This window comes from Oncorhynchus tshawytscha, linkage group LG09 (genome assembly GCF_018296145.1).
Source record: "Oncorhynchus tshawytscha isolate Ot180627B linkage group LG09, Otsh_v2.0, whole genome shotgun sequence".
Taxonomy (NCBI): Eukaryota; Metazoa; Chordata; class Actinopteri; order Salmoniformes; family Salmonidae; genus Oncorhynchus; species Oncorhynchus tshawytscha.
This window is the reverse complement of record NC_056437.1, coordinates 28230002-28249268: the sequence shown is the minus strand read 5'-3', so window position 1 is coordinate 28249268 and position 19267 is coordinate 28230002. Positions and strand designations below refer to the sequence as shown.

General features: G+C 42.9%; 2 protein-coding genes across 4 annotated transcripts; one reads left to right on the top strand and one right to left on the bottom strand.

The window, feature by feature from the left end:
* Positions 1–569: 569 nt before the first annotated feature.
* qpctlb (glutaminyl-peptide cyclotransferase-like b) lies at positions 570–6264 on the bottom strand. Of its 3 annotated transcripts, none has more exons than XM_024431478.2 (8): positions 5646–6256; positions 5120–5442; positions 4629–4775; positions 4170–4472; positions 3495–3656; positions 3297–3396; positions 2769–2885; positions 570–2459 (listed from the first exon to the last, which is right to left on the bottom strand). In XM_024431478.2, exons 2-8 carry the CDS (start codon positions 5351–5353, stop codon positions 2314–2316), a joined length of 1209 nt encoding a protein of 402 aa, XP_024287246.1. In that variant the 5' UTR covers positions 5354–5442; positions 5646–6256; the 3' UTR covers positions 570–2313. The 3 variants fall into 3 exon arrangements, with proteins under 3 accessions (XP_024287246.1, XP_024287248.1, XP_042182661.1); XM_024431480.2 differs by having other exon boundaries at positions 5663–6256; XM_042326727.1 differs by having other exon boundaries at positions 2299–2459; positions 2839–2885; positions 5120–6264.
* LOC112259344 lies at positions 6131–18689 on the top strand. The gene is made up of 12 exons (XM_024434055.2): positions 6131–6317; positions 6742–6794; positions 6913–7009; positions 7183–7294; positions 7374–7487; positions 7666–7911; positions 8015–8132; positions 8237–8457; positions 12548–12630; positions 17864–18111; positions 18210–18299; positions 18415–18689. Exons 2-12 carry the CDS (start codon positions 6751–6753, stop codon positions 18581–18583), a joined length of 1542 nt encoding a protein of 513 aa, XP_024289823.2. The 5' UTR covers positions 6131–6317; positions 6742–6750; the 3' UTR covers positions 18584–18689.
* Positions 18690–19267: the final 578 nt, after the last annotated feature.

Sequence of the window (19267 nt, the reverse complement as noted above, 5' to 3'; positions counted from 1 at the left end):
ACTCATGTTATGTTCATGTTACGAAAGCCAAAGACGACGGTACTATTGCTTTGGGTATTACACTTCCCTCTATTGGCTTGATTGTCTCACTTCTCAATGTTGCTGTCAGCTCAAATCAAATTAAAGTTTATTGGTCACATGCACAATGCTTACTTGCAAGCTCTCAGAAACAGTGCAATACACATTTATACAAACAAATACACAGTAAATGATCATGTTTGTAAATATTTACACGTAATAAGAATATACAGACCTAACTATGAATTTTGCTAAAGTGAGTAGGGACATGGTAGAGTAGGTGGGTGAGTGTCTGCAAATAGTCTCTAAGATACAGGTGTGAAAAGAGCAAGTGCAAATAGTCTAGTGCAGGTGAGTACAGGTAGACAGGTTTGTGCAGGTAGACTGCTTCGGGTTAGCTGTTCAACAGTCTTATGGCCTGGAGGAAGAAGCTGTCCCGGAACCGACAAGATCTGATGCTCCGGTACCGCCTGCTGGAAGGTAGCAGCTCAGATGTTGGGGAAATTAACGTTTCAACAATTTTTTTCATTTATGAAATAAAACAAATCAAACAAGTTCATATATTTTTTTATTTAAGAAAATATTCTCAGAGGAATTCTATGCAAGCTATCATTCATTTCAGATCAGTTTTTTTTATACCCTACAATGAAAGTATGAGGCAATGTCAGATATTAGTGCAATACAAGGGTTGAGGTACATTACAAACTGTGTATTTTGGGTCCTGGATGCTGATTGGCTAAAAGAGTATTTCAGTCTTGTATATCAGACAATATACCATGGGTATGACTCAAAAATACTTATTTACTGTTCTATTTATATTGGTAACCAGTTTACAGTTTACAATAGCAATAAGGCTTGTGGTATATGTCCAACATACCACACCCCCTCGGGCCTTATTGCTTAAGTATAGCATCAATCAATCTTTCACATAGGCGATTAGATGACTCATATTGGAGCCTGGGTGCCTGCTTGTTTTGCATAAACAACTGAGTGTTAACAGACGTTATACTTAGCAAGTATCACTTCTTCTTGACTCAGGTCACATGGGCTCGTACCCAGGACCTCTGCCTTGCTAACACACGTGACCGCCTTCCTGAAGCATCTTACCAGTCGACACCACGTGAAAAGCTAGCTAAGCTACACACTGGTGCAAGTAGGGACACTTCAGGCTGAGGAGTAAGTTTCACACATCCCCATGTGCTACATTAGCAGAAACAGACTGGAACCCAGGCTATGTAACAAAACAGTGGCAGTTTCAGCATCCATTCACACAGTATAATAATGTTGGAACTGAGTATGCTGTAACAAGTATTGCGCATAAAATAGTTTCTCATTATGCATTATTACATTCTGCTGGCTGACACCTCATGTCAAGGTCATTGTTATGCTACAATAGTGGATGCATACAGTATGCAATAGATAATACTTTTCAATTAGTTATTATCACTTTTGGCCAGTTAACTGGTAGATGCAACTCTTTCAGTATACAAGTGATATGTAAAGCATTGGCACTAAACCTAGTTTTGATTTTAGATTAATCTCTCTAAATATCTTAATGCTCCATATACAAAGTCATACCAATACATTTGATTCATCTTCATCCTAATACATAATACATATATTTCAACAAACAGAGTTATTGGGTGTATGTACTATTGGAAACTTTTACTTTGTATTACTTGTATTAGCTACATGCAATTATATTCCATATAATCTGGCACTTGTCAAAGCACATATTTATTGCTATATTATTACTGGGCTGGACTATAAATAACTTTTTGGGTGAACAAATGTGTACAGTAATGTCTGTATATCACCTCTTTATTTCGCCTTTTAAACTGTTTTTTCTATCCCTCACTGGGAAGCACTATATACTCTAATGTTCACAACCTTATTTACTGAACATATTGAAAAAAGGCACATTATCAAGTTTAGCCATGTGTTTTTGCATAAATCTGAGACCCACATCGATTATGAGAATTAGAGGGACAGGGTATGTAAAAGGCCTCTGTAATCACAATCCTAATTTCAACAGTTTTCTAGTTTGGCTCCAGAATGGATAAAGAAAAAACAATAAGAATAGGGTATAGAATCTGGGATTATAGGTGATGTGGAAAAATTGCCTGGTGTGATAGGACTTTGGAAATGTATGATGTGGGGATGTGATACTAAGTAATCAAGTAATTAACTGTAAGTGGGAGAGTGGCTGATATTATAAAACAAGGGTGGGTGATTGTGGCATAAAATCGAACGGATCAATGTGTATGGTCAATAATAATGGGGGAAAAATGTCAGTCAGAGTCCTATGTATTCAGCAAGGAACACCACTAGCACCTTGGTGAGATTCTCGATAGTCTGAGAATGGATGTGTTCCGCTGTGTCCTCCAGAGTGTGCATAAAGGAGGGGAAGGGCGTTGTGATCATGTGTAGTACTGGAACCCCTGCAGGCATAGAGCAGAGTGGGTGGGAATGGCAGAGAGATAGAGGAGGAGAGGAGAGTGTATAGGACAGATAGGGTAGACAGAGTTTGATAGAGTGAGAGAGAAAACAGGCAGATGGTACATTAAGTTCTACAGGGATAAAACTAAAGCAGGAGGGAACCAATCTCTGTAGATACAGTACAGTCATAAGGCCATAGTCTAATCAGCTGTGTAGGTATTCAATGTGTACTGTTAAACATCCATTCTTATTAGTCAGTAAATGTGCTCTCTAACCATCTGTCTATCTATGTACAGTAGGTGTGCTCTCACCCTGCTGGAGGAAGGGCACATGGTCGTCCTCCACAGGGCCCAGGTTTATGTCCTTCCTAAAGTAGCTCACCTCTCTGGGGTGGGAGGACAGCAGACCCAGCTTATGTAGTCTCCTCTCTGGCAGACGGACATGACAGCCACCGTGGGCCATGGTCAAGGCCAATGATAAAGAACGGGAGGAATAAGCAGAGAAGAGACAGAACATTGAGGGAGTAAGAACAGCTCACTCCAGGTGTCTTATTACTGTGCCTGAGTGAAATTAAAGTCAGATCAGCACTGGAGAGCCTGGTCCTGTATCAGCATGAGTCAGTCATCCACCTACCTAACTCTCTTTGCCTTGCTCCCTGGCTCTTTCTGTCATTCTAGTGTACCTTTCCTCTACTTCACAATCTCCATTACAACATGTTTTTGCCCCATTATGATTAAAGTTAGCAATCAATGTGATAACAATTCTTTCATTTATCTGGCAATTTTTGTGAAACTGTATGTAGAGTAAAAATGTTGAGAAGTGGGGTTCGGGGGTCTTACCTGCATATATGAGCTCATCAAACCAGCGTACAGTGTTGTCAAAGTGGTTGACAAACATAGGGTCAGGTGCACCAATCAGATCCAACAGAACAAACAGGTCCTGCCAGTAAAAAGTCAGCAAATCAACACACAGAACACATTGCATACTACATATGGCTTGGCAAGGGAACATTGTAACATACACTAAAAAAGCCTCACCAAAGCATTTAACAGGGTGGTATGTTCGGCTCCTGGGGGGTGAGGGGTGCGGGACATTTGTTCAGCAAGGTAACGTGAGCCATACAGAGAGTCGGAGGGGCTTGGCTGCTCAAACGCCTCATTACCATCAAAGAAAACCAACTGCAATGTCACTTGTGACTTCTACCAGAGAGAAAAACAGACAGAGAGAAAAAATGTACATGGGATGGAGTGGTAGATCTTCTTGTAATATAACATACAGTATATGTTTAGGAAAAAAAAGTTATAGGTCGAATAATATGTGACTACCATTCAATATCCTTTAAAATGCATTGCTTCTGCTGCCAACATGGGAGATGACAGGTGAGTGTTAATGATGTCTGGGCTCCAACCCATCAATGTCTGCACAGTTTAAATTGGAAATAAATGTATAAATAATTAATGTGTAAGCATGGGTAAAACTCCAGATCTATAAATAGTCTGACATCTCGGGAGAGTGGCAAACTCTTCAGAGGGTAGTCCACCCACAAACGATAGCACATCATTTCATCTGTTTCCCTACGCTTTCTGCAAATCCAACATTTTATTTTCCCTATGCAACCGAGAACTTAAAAGGACCTGTGAAGTCATCACTTTCATCCTTGCCCTCTAAAGCATACCTTTGCCCTAAAGTAGCAGAGCAGACACAGTATTTACCTGTTGTTTTAGCACTTTCAGGTGGACGTCCAGTGCAGTCACCAGCTCCAGTATCATGGCACAGGGGACGGCCGCGTCGCTGGCCCCTAGGAACCTCCTGAGAGGACCGTCGGGGGTTTTGGAAGCTGGGGGCATGACCTTGGAGTCGTAGTGGCAGGCCAGCAGCAGACGACGCGGGGCCGAGGGGTCCAGGACTGCTAGCAGGTTGGAGAAGGTGATTAGTCCCTTTGGGGTAGCAGAGTTAAAGGAGTCGACCTCCAACGACCAACCCGCTGACAGGAACTCTAGATGGCTGTAGATGTGCTGTGGCAATCACAGAAAAAAAGTGTGGTTTTAATTTCAGTAAACAAAATGTTAATTGTTAGAATAACATGTAAAACAGAGATTGAGAGATACCAGTTCAGACATTACAGACGCTCTACCCTGATGTCTCTTGCAGGAGTCAATAAATTTCCTAACCTCACGCACCCTACGGCTGCCTCTTGTACCTGGCAGTCTCTCTACCAGGATGGGCCTCAGGAGAGAGTACCAAAGCCTCCCCGAATTTACCTGGCCCACCAGACGTTTGATCTGGGCCACAGTGGACCTACGGGGGTTATGGGTCAACTGCAGAAGGGGAGAACAGCAGGAGAGAGGAGGCAGTTGCAGTATTTTTTCACATATGCATTTTGAAAAACTGTCTGTTACCTTGCAGAAAATATTGTTTATTATTGAGCAATCAAATATCTGACTTGAGGTTAATTGTCTACCATCAGTGAAATGTATCAATATAGATGCTATTATAGCATCTATAGTTGAACAGACAGGGTTAAGGATTCCTGCTAGCTGGGGTATGTAGGCTGTAGCAAGATAGCATCACCTAAAAAGTATGCTACTCCTTTCGGCTTGGTGCAATATTGGAAAACTGGAGGCTACAATATACAATAAACAATACAGTATCTATCACCTACCTTGTCTCTTATTAGGTCTGGCACACGAAATTGTATGTTATCGTGCATATGAATACTGTCATCATCATCTCTTGTATTATTACTCGACAAATAAAATCCAAGTGTCAGAGCCATAGCCAGCATCCCGCATAGACAAACGAGAAGCATCCGAACTCGGGACATCCGGAGCCGGTTGCAGCGTCCCAGTAGCAGCTCGGTGCCCGTCGCAGATCGGTGCCTCCGGATGGTTCTCATGACTTGAAGTATGGATAGATTCACACAACAGTACAGTCTGGTACAGAGCCTTTCTCAACTATTTGCGTTGAAGTGCATATGATTCCAGGCTGGCGTATGGCAATGGAGAAGAACGCGCATGTTAAATATCACAAAAAAACAATGACACCTTCCATGACTGATTGACTGTTTATGTAATTAATGAGGCCACTGGCTGCTTAGACTCGAGCCCATGTATGACATCTATTATTTCATTTGACACAATCTCAACAGGATAGGCTACCATTCAACAAGAACATAGAGGATAATTTACCTGAATGGAACACTTACGCAGTCATGTTGGGACATGCATGCATCGGCAGATCTATTAAATTAAATCTACCAACGTCCACACCAGTCGAATATTGATTCCGCCATATCATTCGTTATGGCCTCATTTTTGCACGCCGAAGTTCCGTGTCTGCCGTTGGTGCAAAAACAAGAGCAGTATTCAGGCAGACAAGTTCAGACCGGTACCTGCTGCGAAAATTGTAGTGCACGAAAAGGTTTAGGTTTACAATCGATGGAGAAAAAAAGTACTGGAAAAGTGGCTTAGTGTTTTTGGAATACATTCTGAAATGACAACAGGCTAGATTTAAACAAATAAAAGAATCCCACATTAGCCCCCAAAATATATATGTGTATTGTTTTATCAATATCTGTATAATTGTACATTGTTGAATAAATGATTGAACCAGACACTGATTGGTTAATCAAGTAGGCCACATTTCCACATGGTAATGTTCAAATCCAATATATTTCTTAAAAATCTTAGAACATTCACTGTACTCCCTAGGATAGGTCTGTGTCTAGCCTCGTGCAAAGGGATTGGTATTTCTTTTATTGCCAATGAGGTGACATGACTAGGACTAGCTGGCTAGAGTAAAATGATTTGATAAATAGAGAAAGATAGGCACAATTTCCTTCACCGCTAAACTTCTGCTTGGTAAGTGATTGACCGTAAATCAACACTAACAATTACGTCCACAGATATTGATATTTTTTATTTAGTAGCTAATAATTGTAATTTATATTTCGCTTGCTTATCTCTGCTCGTCCGCTCACTATCAAAAAATGAGTCAAGTTACTCAGCTAACGTTAGCTGGCTACCTGGCTAGCTAGCTATATCGATTTTGCTATAGAATTAACGTTAGCTCAAACGTAGCTACGTTAAGATATTTTAGTTAAAGCAGCTGAGGAAGAGGCGAAGCATATAAAAGTCAAAATAATATTTGGTTAAAGGCGTGAAATTAAAACCAGTAACGTTAGCTAGACTGAGAGATGGCAAACTTCAGCTAGCTAGCAAGCTAACGTTACTTTGTATGGGACTGTGAACGGTAATCGTGCATATTTGACGCCCCCTGTGGCAGATTTGAGCAATGGCACCAGAACCCGCAGGCAGGGACGAGACTCGCTGGAAAAGGTAGTTTTAGCTTCTAAAATGGCCTGTTGCATGTCACTGTCAATCATTAGAAACGAGGCTTGAATGAGATCATGAGAATGATTTACTGTAGCTAAAAAATGAGTAACTTATCTTACAGTAAGGATCAGCTGGACTGGAGCACATGCTGGAGGAACAGTCTGAAAGAGATTGCAGGCCTCCTGCCCATATCTGAGCCTAGGAATGGCCTCACCAAGGTTTATGCACTGACGTTTTTGATTTATTTGTATTCATTCATTCTCTGTACAAGTCTTTGTGTCTATTTTATATAGACAGTATGTGGGTGCATGTCTTTGGCTGAATTCAGTACGGTTACATTATGTGGGTGGGTGTTTCTGTGTGTGATGTCGCTCCTCTAATCTATCTTCAGAAGGAGACTCTGGTCCACATGCTGCGCTATTTTGACTTTCTTCAGAGTAGGATGAGGACCCCGCAGTGCCGCTTGCCTCCCCAATGCATCCCCAAGCAGGAACCCGACACAGGTACCAGCATCAAGACAAGTACAGACTGTGCTTGAGTTTCATATCAATGCATTTACACTATGTGTGTTTGCATGCACAGGTTTTGAGAGTGAAGAGAACACCCCCTTTGAGCCCTGTACTCCCCCTCACAATCCAAAGGCCAAATGCAAGTATGTCTGCAGTCGTTCCTGCAAGAGACCTGCCCCCACCTCAGGTACCAGCCCCACACCTCTCCCCCAACTCCCCATGACATTATGTTCAACACAGTTAAAGACTATTGTGAAGTGACGAGAGTAGTTCTGTTGATTACATCAAATATGATTACAAACTGTAGTTTTGTGTGTAATAACATCACACTAACCAGATGTTGCTTTTCTGTTTGCTTTACTCAGAATTTAAGGCAGAGCTTCAGATGAAAAGAAGGAGATTGTACAAAGCTGTAGCTAATGGAAAATTAGTTGACCCAGAGGAGAAGGGTGTGTCTGTCCCCATGTGGGGAGTGCATTCTGATTGGTCAGAGCTCCAGTCTAGTGATAGCCATGGGGCGTGGCCTGTGTATGACAGCGACTCCCAGCCGAGTTCCCTGGATTCAGGCTTCAGTCTCAATCAGCTGCTTCCCTTGAGCACGCTTCTGGAGGGTGAGTTAGACTAGAGGGTCCTCAGAGGTTTCAGGGCTATACAGGACAGGTATGTTTAGGACAAATGTACATGAGTCAATGCCTCTCTATATGTCTACCGTAGGGAGCAGTGGGACTCTGTGGACTCCATCTCCAACACAGGTAGGCCACTGCTCTATCTGTGAGGACCGCACCGGCAGTGAGAGCAGCCCAGGGAGTGGAGTCCTCGACTCTCCTACTGGGTGGGTATACATCCCTGTAGCCACTGGCATTCATGCCTGTTTTTTATATTATAACTAAGTATAGTATTATTGCACGTGTTTTCAACCCATATGTGTGTGTTCAGGTCAGGATCACTTTTCCTGGAGGACCGCATGCTTGGTGTCATCCCACCCATGGGAAAGAAAAGGAAGCCCTTCCTAAGCCCTGCTGCTACACCCCAATGCCCCATCCTGCTGCCTCTGTTTAGGATGGGAGACAGTCTGAACCTCAGCCCCTCCCTCCTCACGTCCCCTGCCCGGGGCCTCAGCCACTGCCTGCTGCCTGAGGGAAAGGAGGAGCTCCATGGTAACACTTTTATTAATATCACACGCTCAATATTAAGCTGTTTGAACCTTGTCCTTAGTGACCACTGTGTTGCTGCTTTATGTTGGGTATGTATTAGAGGTCGACCGATGAATTGGGGCCGATTTCAAGTTTTCATAACAATCTGTTATCAGCCTTTTTGGATGTCGATTATGGCCGATTACATTGCAATCCACGAGGAGACTGCGTGGCAGGCTGACCACCTGTTACGTGAGTGCAGCATCAAAAGGACAAGGTGGCTGCAAGGAGCCATGGTAAGTTTCTAGCAAGCATTAAACTTATCTTATAAAAACAATCAATCTTCACATAATCACTAGTTAACTACACATATTTGATGATATTACTAGGTCAACTAGCTTGTCCTGCGTTGCATATAACCTGTTCATTTGTCATCGAATCACAGCCTACTTCAACTTCGCCAAACAGGTGATGATTTAACAAAAGTGTATTTGCGAAAAAGCACAATCGTTGCACAAATGTACCTAACCATAAACATCAAGGCCTTTCTTAAAATCAATACACAGAAGTATATATTTTTAAACCTGTATATTTAGTTAAAAGTCATTCATGTTAGCAGGCAATATTAACTAGGCAAATTGTGTCACTTCTCTTGCGTTCAGTGCAAGCAGACCCAGGTTATATGCAGCAGTTTAGGTCGCCTGGCTCGTTGCGAACTGTGTGAAGACCATTTTTTCCGAATAAGACCGTAATTATTTGGCCAGAATTGTATAAAATTATGACATAACATTGAAGGTTGTGCAATGTAACAGCAATATTTAGACTTAGGGTTGCCACTCGTTCGATAAAATATGGAACGGTTCCGTATTTCACTGAAATATATATATTTTTTAATCCCGAAATGATAGTTTCCGGATTTGACCATATTAATGACAAAAGGCTCGTATTTCTGTGTGTTTATTATATTAGAATTAAGTCTATGATTTGATAGAGCAGTCTGACTGAGCGGTGGTAGGCGGCAGCAGTCTCGTAAGCATTCATTCAAACAGCACTTTCCTGCATTTTTCCAGCACCTCTTCGCTGTGCTTCAAGCATTGTGCTGTTTAGCCTATCAACTCCCGAGATTAGGCTGGCAATACTAAAGTACCTATACGAACATCCAATAGTCAAAGGCATATGAAATACATATGGTATAGAGAGAAATAGCCAACGTGTCATAATTCCTATAATAACTACAACCTAAAACTTCTTAACTGGGAATATTGAAGACTCGTGTTAAAAGGAATCGCCAGCTTTCATATGTTCTGAGCAAGGAATTTAAACGTTAGCTTTTTTACATGGCACATATTGCACTTTTACTTTCTTCTCCAACACTGGGTTTTTGCGTTATTTAAACCAAATTGAACATGTTTCATTATTTATTTGAGACTAAATTGTTTTTATTTATGTATTATATTAAGTAAAAATAAAAGTGTTCATTGTTCATTCAGTATTGTTGTAATTGTCATTATTATCATTATTATTACAAATATATACACAAAAACTTTCAGATTAATCGGTATCGGCATTTTTTTGGTCCTCCAATAATCGGTATCGGCGTTGAAAAATCATAATCGGTCGACCTCTAGTACATATGAGACCCTACCTGCCATTTTATTTTCCTTTTTTTTTTTACCTTCATTTAACCAGGTAGGCTAGTTGAGAACACGTTCTCATTTACAACTGCGACCTGGCCAAGATAAAGCAAAGCAGTGCAACACAAACAACAACACAGAGTTACACATGGAATAAACAAACATACAGTCAACAACACAATAGAGAAAGTCTATGTACAGTGTGTGCAAATGAGGTAAGATAAGGGAGGTAAGGTAATAAATAGGCCATAGTGGTGAAATAATTACAATTTAGCTATTAAACACTGGAGTGATATATGTGCAGAAGATGAATGTGCAAGTAGAGATAGTGGGATGCAAAGGAAAATAAAAAATTTAAAAAATGAAATAACAGTATGGTGATGAGGTAGTTGGATGGGCTATTTCCATATGGGCTACGTACAGGTGCAATGATCTGTGAGCTGCACTGACAGCTGGGGCTTAAAGTTAGTGAGGGAGATATGAGTCTCCAGCTTCAGTGATTTTGCAATTAGTTCCAGTCATTGGCAGCAGAGAACTGTAAGGAAAGGAGGAATTGGCTTTGGGGGTGACCAGTGAAATATACCTGCTGGAGCGCGTACTACGCATGGATGCTGCTATGGTGACCAGTGAGCTGAGATAAGGCTGCATTTTACTTAGCAGAGACTTATAGATGACCTGGAGCCAGTGGGTTTGGCGATGAATATGAAGCGAGAACCAGCCAACGAGCATTCAGGTCGCAGAGGTGGGTAGTATATGGGGCTTTGGTGACAAAACGGATGGCATTGTGATAGACTGCATCCAATTTGCTGAGTAGAGTATTGGAGGCTATTTTGTAAATGACATCGCCGAAGTCAAGGATTGGCAGGATAGTACGTTTTATGAGGGTAAGTTTGGCAGCATAAGTGAAGGATGCTTTGTTGCGAAATAGGAAGCCGAATCTAGATTTAATTTTGGATTGGAGATGCTTAATGTGAGTCTGGAAGGAGAGTTCACAGTCTGACCAGACACCTAGGTATGTGTAGTTGTCCACATATTCTAAGTCAGAACCGTCCAGAGAGGTGATGCTGGACGGGCGGACAGGTGCGGGCAGCGATCGGTTGAAGAGCATGCATTTAGTTTTATTTGCATTTAAGAGCAGTTGGAGGCCACGGAAGGAGTGTTGTATGGCATTGAAGCTTGTTTGGAAGTTTAACACAGTGTCCAAAGAATGGCCAGATGTATACAGAATGGTGTCATCTGCGTAGAGGTGGATCAGAGAATCACCAGTAGCAAGAGCAACATCATAGATGTATACAGAGAAAAGGGTCGGCCCGAGAATTGAACCCTGTGGCACCCCATAGAGACTGCCAGATGTCCGGACAAAAGGGCCTCCATTTTGCCATTTTGACACACGGAACTCTGTCTGCGAAGTAGTTGGTGAACCAGGCGAGGCAGTCATTTGAGAAACCAAGGCTGTTGAGTCTTGCCGATAAGAATGTGGTGATTGACAGAGTCGAACGCCTTGGCCAGGTCGATGAATACAGCTACACAGTATCGTCTCTTATCAATGGCGGTTATGATATCATTTAGGACCTTGAGCGTGGCTGAGGTGCACCCATGACCAGCTCGGAAACCAGATTGCATAGTGGAGAAGGTATAGTGGGATTCAAAATGGTCAGAGATCTGTTTGTTAACTTGGCTTTCGAAGACCTTAGAAAGGCAGGGTAGGATAGATATAGGTCTGTAGCAGTTTGGGTTTAGAGTACCTCCCTCTTTGAAGCTGACTGCGGCAGCTTTCCAATCTTTGGGGATCTCATATGATACGAAAAAGAGGCTGAACAGGCTAGTAATAGTGGATGTAACAATCTCGGTGGATAATTTTAGAAAGAGAGGTTCCAGATTGTCTAGCGCAACTGATTTGTAGGGGTCCAGATTTTGCAGCTCTTTCAGAACATCCGCTATCTGATTTGGGTGAAGGAGAAATGGGGGAGGCTTGGGCAAGTTGCTGTGGGGGGGTGCAGGGCTGTTGACCGGGTTAAGGGTAGCCAGGTGGAAAGTATGGCCAGCCATAGAAAAATGCTTATTGAAATTCTCAAGTTTCGTGGATTTATCGGTGGTGACAGTGTTTCCTAGCCTCAGTGCAGTGGGCAGCTGGGAGGAGATGCTCTTATTCTCCATGGACTTTACAGTGTCCCTGACCTTTTTGGAATTTGTGCTACAGGATGAAAATTTCTGTTTGAAAAAGCTAGCCTTTGCTTTCCTAACTGCCTGTGTATATTGGTTCCTAACCATTGAAGTGTATTTGAAGTGTCTGACTTCAAATAGATTAAGGGAGGCTCGCTGTAGTGTGCATTCTACCAAGCAGTGCAGTCTGTAAAAGCTGGCTTTAACTCAGTTGGAAGGATTCCATCAGATTTGAATCATCTACAGTTCCTGGTGCAAGAGAGAGAGACAGAGAGAGAGTGAAACATAGCCAACATAGCACTTCATCTTTTTTACAGTGCTATTCGAAGATGTTTGGGTCACCCCTAAAACAACCCACACGAAAGTGTCCCGCTTGCCCCACCATGACCCCACTGACTTGGTAAGCCTCACAGAATCATGTTTTCACAACACAAATCTTGAGTGTATAGTATGACGCCGGAGAAGAAGGCTGGCGTTTTACGTGTCCCCAACCGATTGTTTCTTTTGGGGGTTTTTTGTGTTGTTTTAACTTATTTTTTTGTTGTTATTTTGTTCATAATGTTGCCGCTACTGTCTCTTATGACCAAAAATAACTTCTAGATACCAGGACTGTGATTACTCACCACGTACTGGCAGAATCCTCTCCTTTAACGAGTCTGACGAGCCCGACGCAAACGATATACTGCTTTCTCTGAACAGGCCCAGATTCCTGTGATTTGCATGAAGAGGAAGGGGAGAAAAAGGGGCCAGAGGGCGAGCTGCCTTCTGAGAATTCGTAGGCTGATCAAATAAACCTCCACTTCCTTCCATTCTGCTAGTAAACGTGCAATCTTTGGAGAATAAAATAGATGACCTAGGCGGAAGATTAAACTACCAACTTGACATTCAAAACTCTATTAACCTATGCTTAACGGAGTCGTGGCTGAATGACGACACTATCAACATACAGCTGGCTGCTAATACGCTGTACCGGCAGGATAGAACAGCGGCGTCTGGTAAGACAAGGGGCGGCGGATTATGTATTTTTGTAAATAACAGCTGGTGCACGATATCTAAGGAAGTATCGAGCTATTGCTCTCCTGAGGTAGAGTATCTCATGATAAGCTGAAGACCACACTATCTACCTAGAGAGTTTTCATCTGTATTTTTCGTAGCTGTTTACTGGCTGGAACTAAGACAGCATTGAATGAGCTGTATTCCACCATAAGCAAACAAGAAAACGCTCACCCAGAGGCGACGCTCCTAGTAGCCGGGGACTGTAATGCAGGGAAACTTAAATCTGTTTGACCAAATTTCTATCAACATGTTAAATGTGCAACCAGGGGGGGAAAAAATCTGGACCACCTTTACTCCACACACAGAGACTCGTACAAAGCTCTCCCTCGCACTCCATTTGGCAAATCTGACCATAATTCTATCCTCCTGATTCCTGCTTACAAGCAACAATTTAAGCAGGAAGCACCAGTGAGTGACTAGATCAATAAAAAAGTGGTCAGATGAAGCAGATGCTGAGCTATAGGACAGTTTTGTTTGCACAAACTGGAATATGTTCCGGGATTCCTCCGATGACATTGAGGAGTACACCACATCAGTCATTGGCTTCATCAATAAGTGCATCGATGACGTCGTTTCCACAGTGACCGTACGTACATACCCCAACCAGAAGCCATTGATTAAAGGCAACATTCGCACTGAGCTAAAGGCCAAAGCTGCCCTCAGACGAACCATCAAACAGGCAAAGGGTCAATAAGGGACTAAGATCGAATCGTACTACACCAGCTCTGATGCTCGTCGGATGTGGCAGGGCTTGCAAACCATTATAGACTACAAAGGGAAGCACAGCCGAGAGCTGCCCAGTGACACGAGCCTACCAGACAAGCTAAACTACTTCTATGCTCGCTTCGAGGCAAATAACACTGAAACATGCATGAGAGCACCAGCTGTTCCGGAAGACTGATCACGCTCTCCACAGCAAATGTGAGTAATTAAACAGGTCAACATTCATAAGGCCACGGTGCCAGATGGATTACCAGGACGTGTACTCTGAGCATGCTTTGACCAACTGGCAAGTGTCTTCACTGAGATTTTCAACCTCTCCCTGTCTGAGTCTGTAATACCAACATGTTTCAAGCACACCACCACAGTCCCTGTGCCCAAGAACACTAAGGTAACCTGCCTAAATGACTACCGACCCGTAGCACCCACGTCTGTAGCCATAAAGTGTTTTGAAAGGCTAGTCATGGCTCACATCAACTTCATTATCTCAGAAACCCTAGACACTCCAATTTGCATACCACCCCAACAGATCCAATGATGATACAATCTCTATTGCACTCCACACTGCCCTTTCCCACCTGGACACCTATGTGAGAATGCTATTCATTGACGACAGCTCAGCGTTCATCAAATCAAATCAAATTTTATTAGTCACATGCGCCGAATACAACAGGTCTAGTAGACCTTACAGTCAAATTCTTACTTACGAACCCCTAACCAACAATGCAGTTTAAAATAAAATAAAAATACAGGTAAGAATAAGAAAGAAAAATAACAAGTAATTTAAGAGCAGCGGTAAAATAACAATAGCGAGACTATATACAGGAGGTACAGGTAAAGAGTCAATGTGCGTGGGGCACCGGTTAGTTGAGGTAATATGTACAGTTGAAGTCGGAAGTTTACATACACCTTAGACAAACGCATTTAAACTCAGCTTTTCACAATTCCTGACATTTAATCAGAGTAAAAATTCCCTGTCTTGGGTCAGTTAGGATCACCACTTCATTTTAAGAATGTGAAATGTCAGAATAATAGTAGAGAGAATGATTTATTTCAGCTTTTATTTCTTTCATCACATTCCAAGTGGGCGGAAGTTTACATACACTCAATTAGTATTTGGTAGCATTGCCTTTAAATCGCTTAACTTGGGTCAAACGTTTCAGGTAGCCTTCCACAAGCGTCCCACAATAAGTTGGGTGAATTTTGGCCCATTCTTCCTGACATAGCTGGTGTAACGGAGTCAGGTTTGTAGGCCTCCTTGCTCACACACGCCTTTTCAGTTCTGCCCACAAATTTTCTATGGGATTGAGGTCAGGGCTTTGTGATGGCCACTCCAATACCTTGACTTTGTTGTCCTTAAGCCATTTTGCCACAACTTTGGAAGTATGCTTGGGGTCATTGTCCATTTTGAAGACCCATTTGCGATCAAGCTTTAACTTCCTGACTGATGTCTTGAGATGTTGCTTCAATATATCCACATAATTTTCCTGCCTCATGATGCCATCTATTTTGTGAAGCGCACCAGTCCCTCCTGCAGCAAAGCACCCCTACAACATGATGCTACCACCCCCGTGCTTCATGGTTGGGATGGTGTTCTTCGGCTTGCAACCCTCCCCCTTTTTCCTCCAAACATAACGATGGTCATTATAGCCAAACAGTTCTATTTTTGTTTCATCAGACCAGAGGACATTTCTCAAAAAAATACAATCTTTGCCCCCCCCGTAGTCTGGCTTTTTTATGTCGGTTTTGGAGCAGTGGCTTCTTCCTTGCTGAGCGGCCTTTCAGGTTATGTCGATATAGGACTCGTTTTACTTTGAATATAGATCATTCTGTACCTGTTTCCTCCAGCATTTTCACAAGGTCCTTTGCTGTTGTTTTGGGATTGATTTGCACTTTTCGCACCAAGGTACGTTCATCTCTAGGAGACAGAACGTTTCTCCTTCCTGAGCGGTATGACGGCTGCGTGGTCCCATGGTGTTTATACTTGCATACTATTGTTTGTACAGATTAACGTGGTAACTTCAGGCATTTGGAAATTGCTCCCAAGGATGAACCAGACTTGTGGAGGTCTACCATTTTTTTCCTGAGGTCTTGGCTGATTTCTTTTGACTTTCCCATGATGTCAAGCAAAGAGGCACTGAGTTTGAAGGTAGGCCTTGAAATACATCCACAGGTACATTTCCAATTGACTCAAATTGTGTCAATTAGTCTATCAGAAGCTTCTAAAGCCATGACATAATTTTCTGGAATTTCCCAAGCTGTTTAAAGGCACAGTCAACTTAGTGTATGTAATTGTGATACAGTGAATTATAAGTGAAATAATCTGTCTGGAAACAATTGTTGGAAAAATTACTTGCGTCATGCACAAAGTAGATGTCCTAACCGACTTGCCAAAACTATAGTTTGTTAACAAGAAATTTGTGGAGTGGTTGAAAAACGCTTTTTAAAGACTCCAGCCTAAGTGTATGTAAACTGTACAAGTGGGTAGAGTTATTAAAATGACTATGCATAAATGATAACAGAGAGTTGCAGCGGTGTAAAAGGGGGAGGGCAATGCAAATTGTCTGGGTTGCCATTTGATTAAATGTTCAGGAGTCTTATGGCTTGGGGGTAGAAGCTGTTTACAATACTCTGAATACCATAGTACCCTCAAAGCTCGTCAATAAGCTAAGGATCCTGGGACTAAATACCTCCCTCTGCAACTGGATCCTGGACTTCTTGACGGGCCACCCATAGGTGGTAAGGGTAGGTAACAACACATCCGCCATGCTGATCCTCAACACCGGGCCACTCAGGGGTGCATGCTTAGTTTGCCGATAACACAACAGTGGTAGGCCTGATCACCAACAACAATGAGACAGCATATAAGGAGAAGGTCAGAGACCTGGCCGTGTGGTGCCAGGACAACAACCTCTCCCTCAACATGATCAAGACAAAGGAGATGATTGTGGACTACAGGAAAAAGAGGACAGAGCAGGCCCCCATTCTCACGGGGCTGCAGTGGAGCAGGTTGAGGGCTTCAAGTTCTGTGGTGTCTACATCACCAACAAACTAACATGGTCCAAGCACACCAAGACAGTCGTGAAGAGGGCACGACAAAACCCATTCCCCCTCAGGATCTGAGGACCCATATTTTTTATGGGTCCTCATATCCTCAATAGGTTCTACAGCTGCACCATCAAGAGTATCCTGACTGGTTGCATCACTGCCTGATATGGCAACTGCTCGGCCTCCGACTGCAAGGCAGAGGGTAGTGCGAACGGTTCAGTACATCACTGGGGCCAAGCTTCCTGCCATCTAGGACCTCTATACCAGGCGGTGTCAGAGGAAGGCCCTAACAATTGTCAAAGACTCCAGCCACCCTAGTCATAGACTGTTCTCTCTGCTACTGCACAGCAAGCGGTACCGGAGCCAAGTCTAGGACCAAGAGGCTTCTAAACAGCTTCTACCCCAAGCCATAAGCCTCTGAACATCTAATCAAATGTCTACCCAGACTATTTGCATTCCCCCCCCTTTACACTGCTGCTACTCTCTGTTGTTATCATCACTTTAATAACTACTTACATGTACATATTACCTCAACTAACCAGTGACCCCGCACATTGACTTTGTACCGGTACCTCCCTGTATATAGTCTCGCTACTGTTATTTTACTGCTGCTCTTTAATTACTTGTTACTTTTATTTCTTATTCTTATCTGTATTTTTTTAACTGCATTGTTGGTTAGGGGCTTGTAAGTAAGCATTTCACTGTAATGCCTGTTGTATTTGGCGCATGTGACGAATAAAATTTGATTTGAAATTATGTTAGGTACATGAGTATGTTAAAGTCAAATATAAAGCCACTGTTCCCCCTAGCTGTCGGAAGGTGAAGCTGTGGTGAGGCATGAAGGAGGGTGGCAGTCCTCCCCGGGGGAGGAGGGGGACATCACCTGGACCCCCAAGCAACAACTAGTCCCTCTGAAGTCGAAGACCAGCAGCACAGCACACCGGCGCAGTCGCAATGCCTCCACCAGGGTTCACCCTCAAGTCCCTCCACCCCTAAAGAAGAAGAGTGTCAATGGCTTTATCATGTTCTGCCGCATCAACAGGAAGACCTACCTCTGGTGAGTAAACCCTTTAACCCCCATAACCCTGTGTTTCAGCTGGATGCTCTCTACCTCTGTGTGTCTATAACAAAGATGGCTGCCATGTCTCTGAACAGCACTCACCCTGGCACTCCGTCTACTGTGGTCACCAAGGAGCTGGGCAGCCTGTGGCACGTCATGCCCAAGCAGGAGAGGCGTGTCTACTGGTCAGTATCCCTCTCACTGTGTAGGTCTCTGTACTCTGGTATTGTAGTTTGGTAATGAGAGGATGTGCTTCATTAGTTTCTTTAGAGGAATGTGTGTTCGCTTTATCTCTCTCAGTCTGAAGGCTCGTCGCTTCAGCCGCCAGCAGAACCGTAACGTGAGGAGTGAGCTGGTGGAGGGAGACCGGGAGGAAGAGGACTGTGTACCCACCCCCTCCACATGCTGCTGGCCCAGAGAGACCTGTGTGCTGCAGCCAGAGGAGGCTCCTGGAGAAGCTACCTCCTGACACTAACCCTTCACTGACCATATGCATCTAGCATTGGATGTCCATATTTATATCTGTGTCCATATTCAAATAAACAGTGTTTATTTAAGTCTTACTGTATGAGTTAATTATGGAGTTCGTTGGAGGTTAAATTATATTCTCCAGCGCAGACACTTTATCTCTGTCTTGCACGCCACATTTGAACTGTCACTTATTGTTTTCTACTTCAGGTTGAAATGTATTTATACAAAATGTTCAAACTTGATTTTAAAGATATCATTGATTACATTTTTACTTGGGAGTTTTATATTTACATTAAGTGAGGTCTTCCCTTGGGTTATAATGCCAAGGCAGTGTTTTACTAGTCATGTCATTCTGTAACGATTGTCCTCCTCTTCTGACGAAGAGGAGTAGTAGGAAGGATCGGAGGACCAATGCGCAGCGTGGTAAGTGTCCATAACGATACTTTATTTACATGAACACTAAACTACAAAATAACAACGTGAATAACCGAAACAGTCCCGTGTGGAACAAACACTGACACGGAAAATAATCACCCACAACTCAAAAGTGAAACCAGGCTACCTAAGTATGGTTCTCAATCAGGGACAACGAATGACAGCTGCCTCTGATTGAGAACCATACCAGGCCAAACACAGAAATCCCAAATCATAGAAAAAGGAACATAGACAACCCACCCAACTC